General features: G+C 40.2%; 2 protein-coding genes across 10 annotated transcripts in view; one reads left to right on the forward strand and one right to left on the reverse strand.

Moving 5' to 3' along the window:
• Positions 1-2,146, forward strand: part of LOC145227584 (A disintegrin and metalloproteinase with thrombospondin motifs 9-like) — a 50,677-nt gene extending 48,531 nt beyond the window's left edge. For both annotated transcript variants that reach the window (XM_080092447.1, XM_080092448.1), the window contains 2 exons: positions 191-292; positions 445-2,146. In XM_080092447.1, coding sequence (XP_079948573.1) covers positions 191-283 — 93 coding nt within the window. In that variant the 3' untranslated portion in view covers positions 284-292; positions 445-2,146. The remainder of the gene's footprint in view (positions 1-190; positions 293-444) is intronic.
• Positions 2,147-11,660: 9,514 nt separating this feature from the next.
• Positions 11,661-17,131, reverse strand: part of LOC145228935 (uncharacterized) — a 70,616-nt gene continuing 65,145 nt past the window's right edge. For 6 of the 8 annotated variants that reach the window (XM_080094154.1, XM_080094155.1, XM_080094152.1 and 3 more), the window contains 13 exons: positions 16,892-17,098; positions 16,263-16,403; positions 15,916-16,043; positions 15,510-15,627; positions 15,371-15,416; positions 15,225-15,289; positions 15,011-15,078; positions 14,682-14,763; positions 14,558-14,615; positions 14,298-14,386; positions 13,603-13,799; positions 13,075-13,200; positions 11,661-12,637 (listed from right to left, as the gene is read on the reverse strand). In XM_080094154.1, the coding sequence (XP_079950280.1) occupies positions 12,512-12,637; positions 13,075-13,200; positions 13,603-13,799; positions 14,298-14,386; positions 14,558-14,615; positions 14,682-14,763; positions 15,011-15,078; positions 15,225-15,289; positions 15,371-15,416; positions 15,510-15,627; positions 15,916-16,043; positions 16,263-16,403; positions 16,892-17,098 (1,451 nt within the window). In that variant the 3' untranslated portion in view covers positions 11,661-12,511. The remainder of the gene's footprint in view (positions 12,638-13,074; positions 13,201-13,602; positions 13,800-14,297; positions 14,387-14,557; positions 14,616-14,681; positions 14,764-15,010; positions 15,079-15,224; positions 15,290-15,370; positions 15,417-15,509; positions 15,628-15,915; positions 16,044-16,262; positions 16,404-16,891; positions 17,099-17,131) is intronic. The other 2 variants (XM_080094153.1, XM_080094159.1) reach the window with 1 other exon arrangement.

Raw genomic sequence — 17,131 nt, forward strand, 5'->3', positions numbered from 1 at the left:
ATTTAAACACAAACACATAGACCCGAATGAAGATGTGATGTTTTTTCCAAACGTTTATTGAACGAAGTATATAGCTTTTGAGATCTACATAAGCCAGAAAACAAATGACACTTTACGTATTTGTTGTCATTGAGCCAGTGTAAACTACTTAACCAATAAACGTGTTTTAACGGACTTGTTTCCTCAACAGAGCGGAGATTCGGTGACCGGTTTATGTGGAGGTTACTGCAGTAGTTGCCAACCTGATCCCAACTACGGATTTTTACTTGCGCACGCCACCTAGTGGAGTCAGGTATGTACGATTTCTATATTTCTCCAATCCTTTTATTACTATTAAAAGGTCGATAGATACCAAGTGCAAACCAACAAACTGTTTAACTTTTTGACAGCATTGACAATCATTTTGTGAATTTTAAAAACTAACTTTTATATTTTTTTCTGCAGATATCTCCAATGATTTTCTGTCTACCTCAAACTTACAAAAAGTTTCTCAATTCTTTATTTTTTTTTCTTTTAATATTAATATTATTATCATTGTTTGTTTTAGTTTCATTATTTTTTGATCAACTGTTTATTATGTGTTATTTAAATTTTTGCCGCCTTTTTTACTTTTGTTCCAAACAATCGCCAGATGTCGCTGTGCACAATCGTTTTCCCGCCACTTTTATTGTCGAGTATTGCGTCACGGACCAAAAGCGGTTCTACTGTATGACGTCACAATAGGAAATTGTCACGTAGAAAATGTTTTGCAAAGCAGTATTTTTCGAACATTTCTGCCTCAAAATGTCCAAAATTTTGATTCGCATAGTACGTCATAATGAAATATTGCTGACGTAACAGAACAACATTGTTTAAATATTTAAGTTGTATTCGTTTAGCATTGTGCCTACGCGTTTCAGTATAGTCTTCGTTTTACTGTTTGTTAAACGGGCGATAACGCGAAAACATAACTTGTCTTGTGATTGTCTTCAGCGCCGGAGGTTTATTGTTTTGTCACAACTTGCCACGAATGAACCAAGCCCAATTGGACATAATACCTGATTTCGGATTTTGGACACCTAATCTTTGCTCTTCGACAATAACTACAAAAAAATAGAATCCATAGTTACCATAAAAAAGCAAAAACGACGTTTTTCTGTCTTATGGTCCCCACTGCCCCCCGAACAAACTTTCGAACCAGTAGAAAACCCGAATTCCTCATAACTTCTCCTCCTTGCCATGTTGCCAGTCGTGCCAAGCTGTCTGTTGCCTGCCAAAAGTGCTTCGTATGTTTACGCAACCGTACACGTTTGAATCCAACCACCCAGTCCTTGTAATGGTACTCAACTTAAACGTTTGAAGCTGGTTCGCGGGAGAGCTTTGCGCAGTATAACGTAAAGTAAATAAAGCTATAAAATAGTACATTTACGGATCCAATAGAATATTTTAGGTGATTTATTGTCATGTTTCGCTTTGCTTCATAAACATAATCTACTTCATTTCAAGTAAAGGGAAATAAATTCTTCGATATTGTCATGCGATTTTTTGAAAACTAATTTTCTCGGTTGATTTAAGGAATCTTGTTGGGAACACCCGTTTTAGAAGTTTAGGTTGAAAAAGATTCCGGCCATTTTTACGGTTTAATCCGTATTTTTTTCCTCCCGACCGTTCGCGTTGTTAATCAGCATAAGTGTCCCGCCCACCTCACACCCCTCGCCACTTTCCTATCTCTCGGTTCTTATTTGCCAGTCGATACACCGGCTTTTTACCGTGCGCTCATTCGCTTGTTACATATACATATATATCGTTTATTAAGGGCAGGTCCCCTCGCTCATCCGATGATGCGCTGTTCCATGTTGCTCGCCTTACTCCCTGTTTGACTGTTTTTGCCTCCCTTATTACGTCACAAAGCCTATACGGCCCAAGCACACTTTGGACAATTAGAAAAAACTGCCACATTATGATGTAGAATTGTGACAACATAAAAGTAATTTTTATGACGAAACAACTAAAGGCGAAACGAAAGTTTGTTTAAAAGAAGCGAACTGTGGCTGTGACGTATTCTGGGCGAATTTTGTTTGTTAATTTATTTATCGCCATTTGAAGTTTCTGTGAAGATTATTGCACATCTTTATGTCGATTTGTAATAAAGAAAACAAACCCGTAATTGCTTTTTGCTTCTCAGCACAGTTTACAGCTTCAAAATGCCAGTAGTGTTATGGCAGTGAGGCTGCAGGTGTGCTCATTACAGTGTTGCGCCAAATCGTGTTCAAATTGACAAAACGGTTTGCGACGAATTAACAAAAATACCATATCTTCGACTTTTGCATGGGATTTAAACCCATGAACTTTGGGAGAACGAACCCCGGTCAGGTTTTAAACATCTCTATGTAGGACAGTCATCTTGGATTATTCTGTCCAGTATCTTGCCCAAACAACATGCTTTCGCAATCAAGAATGATACGTAAGAACCAAGCTCTGGAAATGTACAAAAAAACAAACAAAGAACGGACCAAAAAATTAATTCAAATTCAGGTTTTGATATGAGTTTAAAACAGTTGGGAGGTTCGGCAGCAGGCAGAAACCGGTCCCAACCGGTTTGAAACTGGAATATTCCCGCGAAAACCCACCGAAAACCGGATTTTTCTTCGATTTTTTGACCCCCCAAAATCGAAAAAACGGAAAGGCTATAGCCTTAGGTTTTTTTCAAAAATCGGGTCAAAATTTTCGATTTTGAAAACCGGTTTGGAGGTTCGGTAAGAGACAGAAACCGGCTAAACCAGTTTGAAACTGGAGTATTCCGGCGAAACCCCACCGAAAACCGGATTTTTCTTTAATTTTTTGACCACCCAAAATCGAAAAAACGGAAAGGATCTCAGGATTTTTTCGAAAATCGGGTCAAAATTTTCGATTTTGAAAACCGGTTTGGAGGTTCGGTAGGAGGCAGAAACCGGTCATAACCGGTTTGAAACTGGAATATTCCGGCGAAAACCCACCGAAAACCGGATTTTTCTTCCCTTTTTTTGACTCCCCAAAATCGAAAAAAACGGAAAGGCTATAGCCATAGGGTTTTTTCGATAATCGGGTCAAAATTTTCGATTTTGAAAACCGGTTTTAACCGGTTTGGAGGTTCGATAGGAGGCAGAAACCGGTCACAACCGGTTTGAAACTGGAATATTCCGGCGCAAACCCACCGAAAACCGGATTTTTCTTCGATTTTTTGACACCCCAAAATCGAAAAAACGGAAAGGCTATAGCCTTAGGGTTTTTTCGAAAATCGGTTCAAAATTTTCGATTTTTAAAACCGGTTCAAACCGGTTTGGAAGTGCGGTAGGAGGCAGAAACCGGCTAAAACCAGTTTGAAACTGGAATATTCCCGCGAAAACCCACCGAAAACCGGATTTTTCTTCGATTTTTTGACCCCCCAAAATCGAAAAAACGGAAAGGCTATAGCCTTAGGGTTTTTCCGAAAATCGGGTCAAAATTTTTGATTTTGAAAACCGGTTTAAACCGGTTTGGAGGTTCGGTTGGAGGCAGAAACCGGTCATAACCGGTTTGAAACTGGAATATTCCGGCGAAAACCCACCGAAAACCGGATTTTTCTTCCATTTTTTGACCCCCCAAAATCGAAAAAACGGAAAGGCTATAGCCTTAGGGTTTTTCCGAAAATCGGGTCAAAATTTTTGATTTTGAAAACCGGTTTAAACCGGTTTGGAGGTTCGGTTGGAGGCAGAAACCGGTCATAACCGGTTTGAAACTGGAATATTCCGGCGAAAACCCACCGAAAACCGGATTTTTCTTCCATTTTTTGACCCCCCAAAATCGAAAAAACGGAAAGGCTATAGCCTTAGGGTTTTTTCGAAAATCGGGTCAAAATTTTCGATTTTGAAAACCGGTTCAAACCGATTTGAAGGTTCGGTAGGAGGCAGAAACCGGCTAAAACCAGTTTGAAACAGGAATATTCCGGCGAAAACCCACCGAAAACCGGATTTTTCTTCGATTTTTTGACTCCCCAAAATCGAAAAAACGGAAAGGCTATAGCCTTAGGGTTTTTTCGAAAATCGGTTCAAAATTTTCGATTTTTAAAACCGGTTCAAACCGGTTTGGAAGTTCGGTAGGAGGCAGAAACCGGCTAAAACCAGTTTGAAACTGGGATATTCCGGCGAAAACCCACCGAAAATCGGATTTTTCTTCCATTTTTTGACCGCCCAAAATCGAAAAAACGGAAAGGCTATAGCCTTAGGTTTTTTTCGAAAATCGGGTCAAAATTTTCGGTTTTGAAAGTCGGTTTAAACCGGTTTGGAGGTTCGATAGGAGGCAGAAACCGGTCACAACCGGTTTGAAACTGGAATATTCCGGCGAAAACCCACCGAAAACCGGATTTTTCTTCCATTTTTTGACCCCCCAAAATCGAAAAAACGGAAAGGCTATAGCCTTAGGGTTTTTTCGAAAATCGGGTCAAAATTTTTGATTTTGCAAACCGGTTTAAACCGGTTTGGAGGTTCGGTAGGAGGCAGAAACCGGTCATAACCGGTTTGAAACTGGAATATTCCGGCGAAAACCCACCGAAAACCGGATTTTTCTTCCATTTTTTGACCCCCCAAAATCGAAAAAACGGAAAGGCTATAGCCTTAGGTTTTTTTCGAAAATCGGGTCAAAATTTTCGACTTTGAAAACCGGTTTTGAACCGGTTTGGAGGTTCGGTAAGAGAAAGAAACCGGCTAAAACCAGTTTGAAACTGGAATATTCCGGCGAAAACCCACCGAAAACCGGATTTTTCTTCCATTTTTTGACCCCCCAAAATCGAAAAAACGGAAAGGCTATAGCCTTAGGGTTTTTCGAAAATCGGGTCAAAATTTTCGATTTTGAAAACCGGTTTTAACCGGTTTGTAGGCTCGGTAGGAGGCAGAAACCGGTCATAACCGGTTTGAAACTGGAATATTCCGGCGAAAACCCACCGAAAACCGGATTTTTCTTCCATTTTTTGACCCCCCAAAATCGAAAAAACGGAAAGGCTATAGCCTTAGGGTTTTTTCGAAAATCGGTTCAAAATTTTTGATTTTGAAAACCGGTTCAAACCGGTTTGGAAGTTAAGTAGGAGGCAGAAACCGGCTAAAACCAGTTTGAAACTGGAATATTCCGGCGAAAACCCACCGAAAACCGGATTTTTCTTCCATTTTTTGACCCCCCAAAATCGAAAAAACGGAAAGGCTATAGCCTTAGGGTTTTTTCGAAAATCGCGTCAAAATTTTCGATTTTGAAAACCGGTTTTAACCGGTTTGGAGGTTCGGTAGGAGGCAGAAACCGGTCATAACCGGTTTGAAACTGGAATATACCGGCGAAAACCCACCGAAAACCGGATTTTTCTTCCATTTTTTGACCTCCCAAAATCGAAAAAACGGAAAGGCTATAGCCTTAGGGTTTTTTCGAAAATCGGGTCAAAATTTTCGACCCTGAAAACCGGTTTAAACCGGTTTGGAGGTTCGGTAGGAGGCAGAAACCGGTCATAACCGGTTTGAAACTGGAATATTCCGGCGAAAACCCACCAAAAACCGGATTTTTCTTCCATTTTTTGACCCCCCAAAATCGAAAAAACGGAAAGGCTATAGCCTTAGGGTTTTTTCGAAAATCGGGTCAAAATTTTCGATTTTGAAAACCGGTTTTAACCGGTTTGGAGGTTCGGTAGGAGGCAGAAACCGGTCATAACCGGTTTGAAACTGGAATATTCCGGCGAAAACCCACCGAAAACCGGATTTTTCTTCGATTTTTTGACTCCCCAAAATCGAAAAAACGGAAAGGCTATAGCCTTAGGGTTTTTTCGAAAATCGGGTCAAAATTTTCGATTTTGAAAACCGGTTTAAACCGGTTTGGAGGTTCGGTAGGAGGCAGAAACCGGTCACAACCGGTTTGAAACTGGAATATTCCGGCGAAAACCCACCGAAAACCGGATTTTTCTTCCATTTTTTGACCCCCCCAAAATCGAAAAAACGGAAAGGCTATAGCCTTAGGTTTTTTTCGAAAATCGGGTCAAAATTTTCGACTTTGAAAACCGGTTTTGAACCGGTTTGAAGGTTCGGTAAGAGAAAGAAACCGGCTAAAACCAGTTTGAAACTGGAATATTCCGGCGAAAACCCACCGAAAACCGGATTTTTCTTCCATTTTTTGACCCCCCAAAATCGAAAAAACGGAAAGGCTATAGCCTTAGGGTTTTTTCGAAAATCGGTTCAAAATTTTTGATTTTGAAAACCGGTTCAAACCGGTTTGGAAGTTCGGTAGGAGGCAGAAACCGGTCATAACCGGTTTGAAACTGGAATATTCCGGCGAAAACCCACCGAAAACCGGATTTTTCTTCCATTTTTTGACCCCCCAAAATCGAAAAAACGGAATGGCTATAGCCTTAGGGTTTTTTCGAAAATCGGGTCAAAATTTTCGATTTTGAAAACCGGTTTTGAACCGGTTTGGAGGTTCGATAGGAGGCAGAAACCGGTCACAACCGGTTTGAAACTGGAATATTCCGGCGAAAACCCACCGAAAACCGGATTTTTCTTCGATTTTTTGACCCCCCAAAATCGAAAAAACGGAAAGGCTATAGCCTTAGGGTTTTTTCGAAAATCGGGTCAAAATTTTCGATTTTGAAAACCGGTTTTAACCGGTTTGGAGGTTCGGTAGGAGGCAGAAACCGGTCACAACCGGTTTGAAACTGGAATATTCCGGCGAAAACCCACCGAAAACCGGATTTTTCTTCCATTTTTTGACCCCCCCAAAATCGAAAAAACGGAAAGGCTATAGCCTTAGGTTTTTTTCGAAAATCGGGTCAAAATTTTCGACTTTGAAAACCGGTTTTGAACCGGTTTGAAGGTTCGGTAAGAGAAAGAAACCGGCTAAAACCAGTTTGAAACTGGAATATTCCGGCGAAAACCCACCGAAAACCGGATTTTTCTTCCATTTTTTGACCCCCCAAAATCGAAAAAACGGAAAGGCTATAGCCTTAGGGTTTTTTCGAAAATCGGTTCAAAATTTTTGATTTTGAAAACCGGTTCAAACCGGTTTGGAAGTTCGGTAGGAGGCAGAAACCGGTCATAACCGGTTTGAAACTGGAATATTCCGGCGAAAACCCACCGAAAACCGGATTTTTCTTCCATTTTTTGACCCCCCCAAAATCGAAAAAACGGAAAGGCTATAGCCTTAGGTTTTTTTCGAAAATCGGGTCAAAATTTTCGACTTTGAAAACCGGTTTGAAGGTTCGGTAAGAGAAAGAAACCGGCTAAAACCAGTTTGAAACTGGAATATTCCGGCGAAAACCCACCGAAAACCGGATTTTTCTTCCATTTTTTGACCCCCCAAAATCGAAAAAACGGAAAGGCTATAGCCTTACGGTTTTTTCGAAAATCGGGTCAAAATTTTCGATTTGGAAAACCGGTTTTAACCGGTTTGTAGGTTCGGTAGGAGGCAGAAACCGGTCATAACCGGTTTGAAACTGGAATATTCCCGCGAAAACCCACCGAAAACCGGATTTTTCTTCCATTTTTTGACTCCCCAAAATCGAAAAAACGGAAAGGCTATAGCCTTAGGGTTTTTTCGAAAATCGGGTCAAAATTTTCGACCCTGAAAACCGGTTTAAACCGGTTTGGAGGTTCGGTAAAAGAAAGAAACCGGCTAAAACCGGTTTGAAACTGGAATATTCCGGCGAAAACCCACCGAAAACCGGATTTTTCTTCCATTTTTTGACCCCCCAAAATCGAAAAAACGGAAAGGCAAAACCCTTAGGTTTTTTTCGAAAATCGGGTCAAAATTTTCGATTTTGCAAACCGGTTTAAACCGGTTTGGAGGTTCGGTTGGAGGCAGAAACCGATCATAACCGGTTTGAAACTGGAATATTCCGGCGAAAACCCACCGAAAACCGGATTTTTCTTCCATTTTTTGACCCCCCAAAATCGAAAAAACGGAAAGGCTATAGCCTTAGGGTTTTTTCGAAAATCGGGTCAAAATTTTCGATTTTGAAAACCGGTTTTAACCGGTTTGGAGGTTCGGTAGGAGGCAGAAACCGGTCATAACCGGTTTGAAACTGGAATATACCGGCGAAAACCCACCGAAAACCGGATTTTTCTTCCATTTTTTGACCTCCCAAAATCGAAAAAACGGAAAGGCTATAGCCTTAGGGTTTTTTCGAAAATCGGGTCAAAATTTTCGACTTTGAAAACCGGTTTTTACCGGTTTGGAGGTTCGGTAGGAGGCAGAAACCGGTCATAACCGGTTTGAAACTGGAATATTCCGGCGAAAACCCACCGAAAACCGGATTTTTCTTCCATTTTTTGACTCCCCAAAATCGAAAAAACGGAAAGGCTATTTTATAGCCTTAGGGTTTTTTCGAAAATCGGGTCAAAATTTTCGACCCTGAAAACCGGTTTAAACCGGTTTGGAGGTTCGGTAAAAGAAAGAAACCGGCTAAAACCAGTTTGAAACTGGAATATTCCGGCGAAAACCCACCGAAAACCGGATTTTTCTTCCATTTTTTGATCCCCCAAAATCGAAAAAACGGAAAGGCAAAACCCTTAGGTTTTTTTCGAAAATCGGGTCAAAATTTTCGATTTTGCAAACCGGTTTAAACCGGTTTGTAGGTTCGGTTGGAGGCAGAAACCGGTCATAACCGGTTTGAAACTGGAATATTCCGGCGAAAACCCACCGAAAACCGGATTTTTCTTCGATTTTTTGACCCCCCAAAATCGAAAAAACGGAAAGGCTACAGCCGCCCTTAGGGTTCTTTCGAAAATCGGGTCAAAATTTTGTTTCTCCGAACCCACCGAAAACCGGATTCTTCTTCAATTAGGGTTTTTTCAAAAACAATCTTTTCTTTGATGCCCGATTTATGAACATGCACAACGACGCTGATGAATTATTATTATTTTTTCTCTTTCCTGTCGCATGTCGCGTGTAACGTGTCTCTTTGCAATCTTTTGGCTACACCGTGAGCGGTTTTCCCGGATTTTTCTCCAGTTTCGAGGTTTCAAGAAAGATCAGTTTTCTAATTTTGTCCGAAATGGTGTCTAAGATTACTGCGTGAGGATACCACAAGTGTTTTTGTGTGTATAGTGGTCGTTGGCTTCTAACGGCACTATAGTGTATTGTCGTAATGTCGGAATATTTTGCTAAACTTGAAGTTCTCTCTGATGTTCTCAGTCGCTCCAATACCCGGCCTTGGTGGGAAACTGGTTCAAAAATCTGCAACCTTGTAATGTTTCTCTTTTCACTTTACGCATTCCGTGGCTACGGGTCAGAGTTTATGTGCATTCCAAACCCTAGCAATGTTTCAACAACTTGTGAAGCTTCCACAGAAGACGAAATGTTTGTGTTCATGATGGACGAATGTCAGAACCAAGTTATCCCATTTTTGCAGAGGGTTTTTGGCTGGTGGATTCTTCTTACAGTTATAACCATTTATATCGCCAACCATTGGTGGTTGTATGTGCCAGTGGTAAAAACGGCTGTTCAGATCTTTGGCAATGCCATCGAAATGGGAAGTGATCTTGTTGTTTCCGAATGTGAAATTAACCAAGCTTTAAATAGGCCTACAAGGCAAAACGCAAACTCAAATACGTCTGCAGATAATGTCGGGAAAATCTACAATGATCTAAAGAGCCTAACGTGCTGTAAGCAAATAGTGATGCTGTCAACAATACGAAACGAAATTGCGTTGGTGATTTATTATCTGCTGCTATGTTCATTCCTGTTTCTCTTCGGGGACAATGTCAACAGAGGAAGAGTATTTGCCTGCGATCTGAGTCATAAAAGTGGAGATATAGGTAACGAACAGTCGCCTTGTTATACAGACCTAACATGTAAACACAAGCACTATGTGGCCGATGTATTAGTCTGCGTTCTCTTCTCTATTGGCACCGCTACCCAAGCTGTATTTACAATGATCAGCATCTGTCGTACAGTGCTGTACAGAACAGAGTTGCAAGCGGGCCTGAAATCTGAGCCCGAACCCGGCCCGAACCCGAAAGTATAAGCCCGAAGCCCGACCCGAACCCGAAACGTTTTTGGGAAGCCCGTTTAGGCCCGAAATTTTGATTGACAGGTCTATCCACGAAAGCCTTGCAACAAAGTATGAGAAAGAAAAAAAGAGAAAAGACAACAAACACAATGAACAATAGTAGACAATGGGGTAAACAATACGTTTTAGACCAGGGTGGGCATTCGATCAAAGCGAGAGAATTGTTACCAAAAAATGACGGAAACGGAACGTAAAGTCAGGCCCGTTTTGAGCCCGTTTTCTGACAAATACCTAAGCCCGAACCCGGCCCGAACCCGGCCCGAACCCGAACCCGGCCCGAAAAGCCCGGCCCGACTTGCAACTCTGGTACAGAAAGATCAAACTCGACGGTAGTAAACCTTCAATACAGCTGGCAAAAACCATTTATATTCTAGCTTTTCCATGGCTTGACTTGCTGTTAAACTTGACTCAATGTGGATGCTGTGATGGCTGTAATGGTTGCTGCCGTACTTCGCAGCCCTACCAGCATTTGAATTCCCCAACTGATATGAATGCAATTGAATTCTTGCTTAATATGGAAAATCGTTCACAAGTTGTGGCCAGAAGAGTTTGGCTTGACAAAATCATGAAACAAATTTGCACCGATCGAGAGGTAATTACAATTTTGTGTCAAAATTACTCACATAGTGTGCTTTTGATCTTTCCAACTATTACATTTGTTACATTTGAGTACCAGGCAGTTCCACAACGGCAATTTTCCAAGCCTAAGTCTTACACCACCATAAAACCTGTTTACCAACCTGTAGCTGATCAAGCGTGACGCGTTCTCGCCTGATTGCACTTGAATCACCCTGGGGGTTGTTACTAAATATTTCTTGTTTTCAGGCGGAATCCAACGATCATTCGGTCAATGATGAAGGAGCAGCAGAACACATTGTGTAATTACGGGACCAAACCACCTATTATGTGGACCTGACCTTGATGAATTTGTAAACGAAAATTGCTGAATTCTTGCTTGTTCAGACATTGTGTTGTACAGTTTTCTACAGCCGCCATTTTAAAGGTGCTTTCGTTGTGTTGTAGTGGATATAGTTGATAGATTTCTAAATTCACTAGTCACCCTCTCTTTGCATTTCCTATTTCAAATCCGTCAGTATTGATGAAAACCTTTGCACCTATTTTATATAGCGTAACTTGCATTTGCACTTTTGTTTACTTGAACTGCTATTTGATACTTTTACATGCTGCGCCTTTTTGTGAAAATATTTTTGTCGCCTATTCTTATCATATCACTAGAGACTTAATCGTCGATTGCAAAATACCATAGCAATTATGTTGTGAATGTATTCAAACGGTGCAGTATAAAAGCCGTTCCTAACGCTCACTTTTGTTTCCTTGAATTGCAAACCGTGTTATCTCAGATGTGAATCAAACGTTCTAGATTAAATGCTATCAAGTTTACGTTGATAATCAACTCCTGATTTTCGAGTTAGCTGTGCAAGGTTGAACTCGAAAGCAAATGACCTTGTTTTTAAAGAGTGTTAGAATAATAATTTACGAAGATTTTTCGCATATACTGGAAATTGGCTTTAAATCACCAAGTCGCAGATAACAAAAAAGTGAAATACTAAGGGTCTCTTCATAAGCTTTCAATGTATTACAACTCACCTCCCCCCAAAACAACAAATGATCCAACAGTAGCTTGTATTGATTTAACGATTCCCATTGCTTTGCTTATGATGATATCGCGTTGGCTACAGTGTTGACGAGAGCGCAGGGGTGCAAGCAGCAGCAAATACCGGCGAGGGGCCGGTTGAGGGGGGCAAAGGGAGCAATCCCTGGGAGGGTATCGGTGTTTTCCCGCATATGCAACTGCAGGTGGACAAGAATGGAATGACGGGAAATGTTATTTGCTCAAGGTTTACTGTCGCGATATGAAAGAAGCGTGCAAAAGGATGATTACGTAGGAATGACGTCATTGCAAGGGGCGTATTGTGACGTGTAGTGGAAAATTAAAAAAATGGAAATCACGCAAGGGTATGTGACGTAATAATGATAAAAGCGCGACGGCAGAAAAATGAAATCACTCAAGTTTCGACCAAATAAAAAGAGAGGAACAAGCAGACTCCGTCGACAACATTTTACCGATATACATATATGCAGTAAATTCACAACTAAATGTCAAATCTCGTACCACGAACAAGAACTTATTGAGTGCCTCTGACAGTCGCAGGTAGAAAGCGCGGGAATTTCGAACCGGCGCGGGCAGTAAAGATTTTATATCGACTTGCAGAAGCAGAAGCAACCAAGCGTTTCTAATAGTAAGAGCAGGTTGACAGTGCACGTCACTACAAACACACAGTACAAGCACACTACACAGAGAACAGTACACGCGTAAAAATACGAGTGTAGTTTCTTACACTACACACAAGCGATGATAAGAATGGCGGTAAAAATGATGAATTAAACTTTCCGTTTCAAATCTTGTGTGTTATGTACAGTGTATGAAGGATTTAATTCATCCAATGAAAATGCTCCTCAGTCGCTGTCCGATGACGTGGACGACGCTGATTGTTGGACGACACTTTGCTTCACTTGGCGCGAAACTTCAATCACGTGACCACCCTCTCCGTCCATCTCGATTTTAGGAGGCGGGAGTTTGAACTGAAAGGAAAGTTTGGTTAACCGAGGTTCGAGGGTTTATTGCGTGCAAAGTAATTTGCCACATATTGTCCAGATTGCTTTAAAACCCAAAACAAATCACAAATTGCGGTAAGGTATTGGCTGATTTTTTGCAGCCGGTTATTTAATTAAGATACTTGGTATTAAGGCACACCGATGAACTATTTCCTACAACTAAAAAAGTATTATACGGAACCAACATGTCGCAAACTTTAAAAAACGTTATAAGTATGTACAAATTTTAAAGTGAGATGAGCCGAGAATCATTTTTTTTATACTTTTCTATCTTCAGGTAATATTAACGATAGCGAATTTGTGCAGCGGAAAATTGTGAATGACATCGAAAATGCGAGTTCATTCGGCAATGAAACGAAACTTCGAAGATAAGCAAGAAACTTCTATAAGATATTTAATCTTACATCTTTGGGTTCTTGCGTTTCAACCACGATTGTTCTTACGATGGTGGTCGTAGTTGTGACTCCGTATTCCGCCTCGAGTTCCGAATAATCATAATTATCGTAATCCACTTCCGGTTTGTTCTCCTCCTAAAACAAATAAACCAAAAAGTTAGTGTTGAATCACATGAGAAAACAGGTTAAACCTGCTTTTCAACCAGGGACCACGAGGTGTTTTAGGGGACATTATAGTTACACCAATCTATAGGCAACAGCAGAATACACCACCGAACTTTAACACCTCCAAGTTCTCGGCATGTCTGTCTGGGGCATTCTTGTGTTAAATAAGTCATCACCATAACTTTAAGTTTCACAATTTTTCATCTACATCTGTGATTAGCAGGGGCACAGGTTCTGAGGGTTACTTTAGGGGGCACGAACTGTGAATTATTGAGAACCACTGGTTAAAGCTTAGTGGGCAAAAACTTTAGACGACCAACTTTTTAAGTTAAGTTTACAGTAACAAAACTGTCACATAAAAAAACTTCATACATCAACATGATTGTCTCCGTTTACTTTTGGCTCCTCCACTTGCTCTTTCTTCTTCTTATCATCCTCATCCTTTGTGATCTCCCTCTCTTCACTTGAATCTTTGCTTTGCGCCTCATCATCCGAGGAAGACGAAGAAGAGTCACTTTCAACAGCTGGTTTATCTTCACTTCCTGGAGTAACGTCTATCGCCTTTGATTCTAAAAGGTTTGAATTTTCTACTAATTATGTGACATGTAAAAATGCATCACACTTGTTCCAATGTTTTAAACACAGTTATAGGTTTAAATGATTTAATTAAACTACAGAAAAAGCAAGGAGCATCCAGATTTTAAATATGATATTGAAAGGCAGCTGTGAGTGCATTGTAACAAGTCAGGCCATGGTTTTCGGGTCAAGTTTTGTTTTAAGTTTAAATACAACTGGGTTTGATTCGAGCCTGACTTCACCATCAACATTGTATGTACCGCAATTTTGAAAAAACTTTCAAGCATAATTTGGGCTTTGTTTTATGTAAGAATTCGGTTTCTTGGAGAACTTCGGGCTTGCACTTGGGGGTTTAGATCGTAATTTCCCGCCCGCTTACAACAGTGAAAAAATGTCCGCACATGTCATATCTGTTAATTTTGACCAAACTGTGCAACTGAACTTTTGTTTTAACAACACAAGTTAAAACACAACGTGTGTTTTATGCTTACCGTCTGTTTTCTGCGCGACTTCTTTCTGTTCATCTTCAGAAGATGTTGAAGAAGCACTAGAGGGCGCCCTTTCAACCTCATTTGAAGTTCTAAAGAAAAATGTTTGTGAAAAATCTGTACTTAACTACAAGATAAAAAAAACTTTCATTTTTTAATGAATAAAAAAACCAGACTCCACCGGTTTAACAGAGAACTGGTTTGATTTTTCAAGAAAGTTATACTAAATGTCTTTTTTCTGTGTCAACCGAATTTCCACTTACACTGGGACTTCTGGTTCATATTCCGCATCCTGTGGTTCAACATTCAAAACCTCCCAATCTGTAATAATAAAAACATTTCAATTCCTTGAATTTTTGTAAACAAGACTAAATTTTTTCACATTACCTTCATCGCGAGGTTCAGGTTGTTCCGAATCTTCTCTGCTTTCCTCATCCGTTTTAACCTTGCTCTCCTGCGGTGTTTCAACCTGGTGTGGAACATACTTCAGATTAATGTTAAATTTTGTTGTCGTTTTGTCTCATTTGAATGTGCGCTTGTTTGACAGCATCGGTCTTACGAAATGTATAGTTTTATAGTACCAAATCGGCTTGAAATTGACACTGACAAGCTATTTTAATCTATGAATATAATCTACTTTGATGTAAGGAAATTATAAATTTGGCAAAAATTAAAAATGAAACATGCAACAACAAAAACATTGATATTTTTCTTACGTTCACAGATTCGTTTTGTGCTGACTCATGATCAACGTTGACCTGTACGACCGGTTCCACTTTTTCTTCTACACGAAAAATAGATAATAAGATCAATATACTGCACAATGTTTCCTAATAGTGTAGGCTACGTTTCTTAAACCACACTTCACAAAACGCCTAAAGGTAACATGACCTGGAATAAAGCATATTTGTGAACATAAGATTATCGTACCAGTATCTTTTGTCGCTTGAGTTTCCTCTCGATCGCTATCTGATGAATCCGACGAACTGTCATGGCTGGAAACAAACAAAATAAGCAAGGTTACAATCACGTTACCAAATACTCGCTCGTGATTGGCTATACACAATTCAAATTACCTCGATGTTTTATCCACTTGCGGCGCTGCGGCATCGACTTCATCTGCTTAAAGCGAAATATGATTTTAGGTAAAAAAAAAATATGATTTTAGGTACAGCATCGAAAAGGAAAGAAAGAAGTATGTGCACAGTTACGTACCGTCATCTATGACGTAATTGAAGTGTGGTTTGTCTACGTCATCAAGTTCACTCTCCACGGCACTAGGTGGTGGTACAAGCAAAGATGCGTCACCGTCAGTCAGTGTCTCATTACGGGCCTAAGAATTAAAAAAAAATTCATGAAGCAGAAACAAATCAGGGTTATGTTAAGTTTGTCAAAGCCGGAGTTTGTCATTTTGGACATATGGCAACTAAAGTTTAATAACTCCATTTACTGCAGTGGTTCAGAAGCTTATGTCATTCTTTAAACCTTTGCAAATTCTTAAAATAACCTTCTTCAATCACGTTCGTTAGATTTTTATGACTTTGAAGTAGCTTTATAATACCAAGTAAACAACTGTTTTAACCAGAAGCCATCTATGTGAAGAAATTCAAGTTTAATTTACCTTGAGGGCAGGAGTAGGTGTCGATGTCTGCATGGTCAACTTTGACGCCGACGTAAAAGGAAAAGGTGAACTCACATGACCTTTAGCCGTAAACGGAGAGCCGAGCTCATCCGACAAAGCGCGGAACGCTGAAGATAAAAAACTCAAGTTCATTTCAAGTTCACAAAAAAGGCAAACTTCTTAAATAGCTACCGGAATTTAACCTAAAATAGTAAGTATGTAAAGCATGATATACAAGAAATAAAAATGTAAAGTTTAAGTCATTCGTTCTGTTTTTTTTAAGACTTCTCTACTCTTCGCTTAAAGCGTCAGCAACTTATTCAACAAGAGTCTTTGATTGTTGATACCTGATGAGTCGTGTGCATCTTTGTCCATATGCATTGATGGGTCAATATCTCCATAATGAAACACGGGGTCGTCTAATATAGGGCAAAGGTCATCCCGGCCAATCTTGCGAAGCGCGTCACTCAAATATTCGTCGATGTTTTCTGCAAAACCAAAACATACAGCGTAAAATAATGAGTTAGATACAGCGTGAGATATAGAAGTCTTTAGCACTTGCGACTCGTTTTAAGCATGTGTGAAGGCAATTTACCCCCGGTAAAGCCCTTTAAAGCTTATTTTAAGGCCAAGTTTACATATGCAACTGTGACAAATCCCACAAGAGGTTGGATTTACACTTTTTGTGTCTATAGGCCAGTTTCAGGTACAAATTTTGAGTACACTAGTAAAGAGACACACTTATCCCGTGTAAAAAGTAATATTTTTTCTAAATATTTTAAAGGTTTGTTTTCCAAATGTTAATTGAAAAAGTGGGTAAAATTTTACGCAATGCGATTCAATAGTGTCGCTTTTCACGGCCGATCACACAAAGCTCGGTTGCATGAAAGCCTTATTGAAACCGATAACTTTTTATTTGCTGCAACCACCAGCGTTTTCACCAAAATTGTGACACGAAATATTTACGACAACTAACCAGCATTTTCATCTCCACGTTTAGCGATCCACATGGACAACATATTCATGCTCTGTTCCCCGGGTTTTGATCCGTCAGATTCTTTTTGCACTCTCCATACGTCATCGGGGCTCAACCCAAGAGCGCCCGCTAGTGCCGGCCACTGGATACCAAGCTGTGACGCAACCGCCTGATGTTTTTGGTCCAAAACGTTGCGGCTTGATTTGCCTGAAGAAAAATAATTTACTTCATTTTTTAGAT

This window comes from Phallusia mammillata, chromosome 5 (genome assembly GCF_965637545.1).
Source record: "Phallusia mammillata chromosome 5, kaPhaMamm4.hap1.1, whole genome shotgun sequence".
Classification (NCBI taxonomy): Eukaryota; Metazoa; Chordata; class Ascidiacea; order Phlebobranchia; family Ascidiidae; genus Phallusia; species Phallusia mammillata.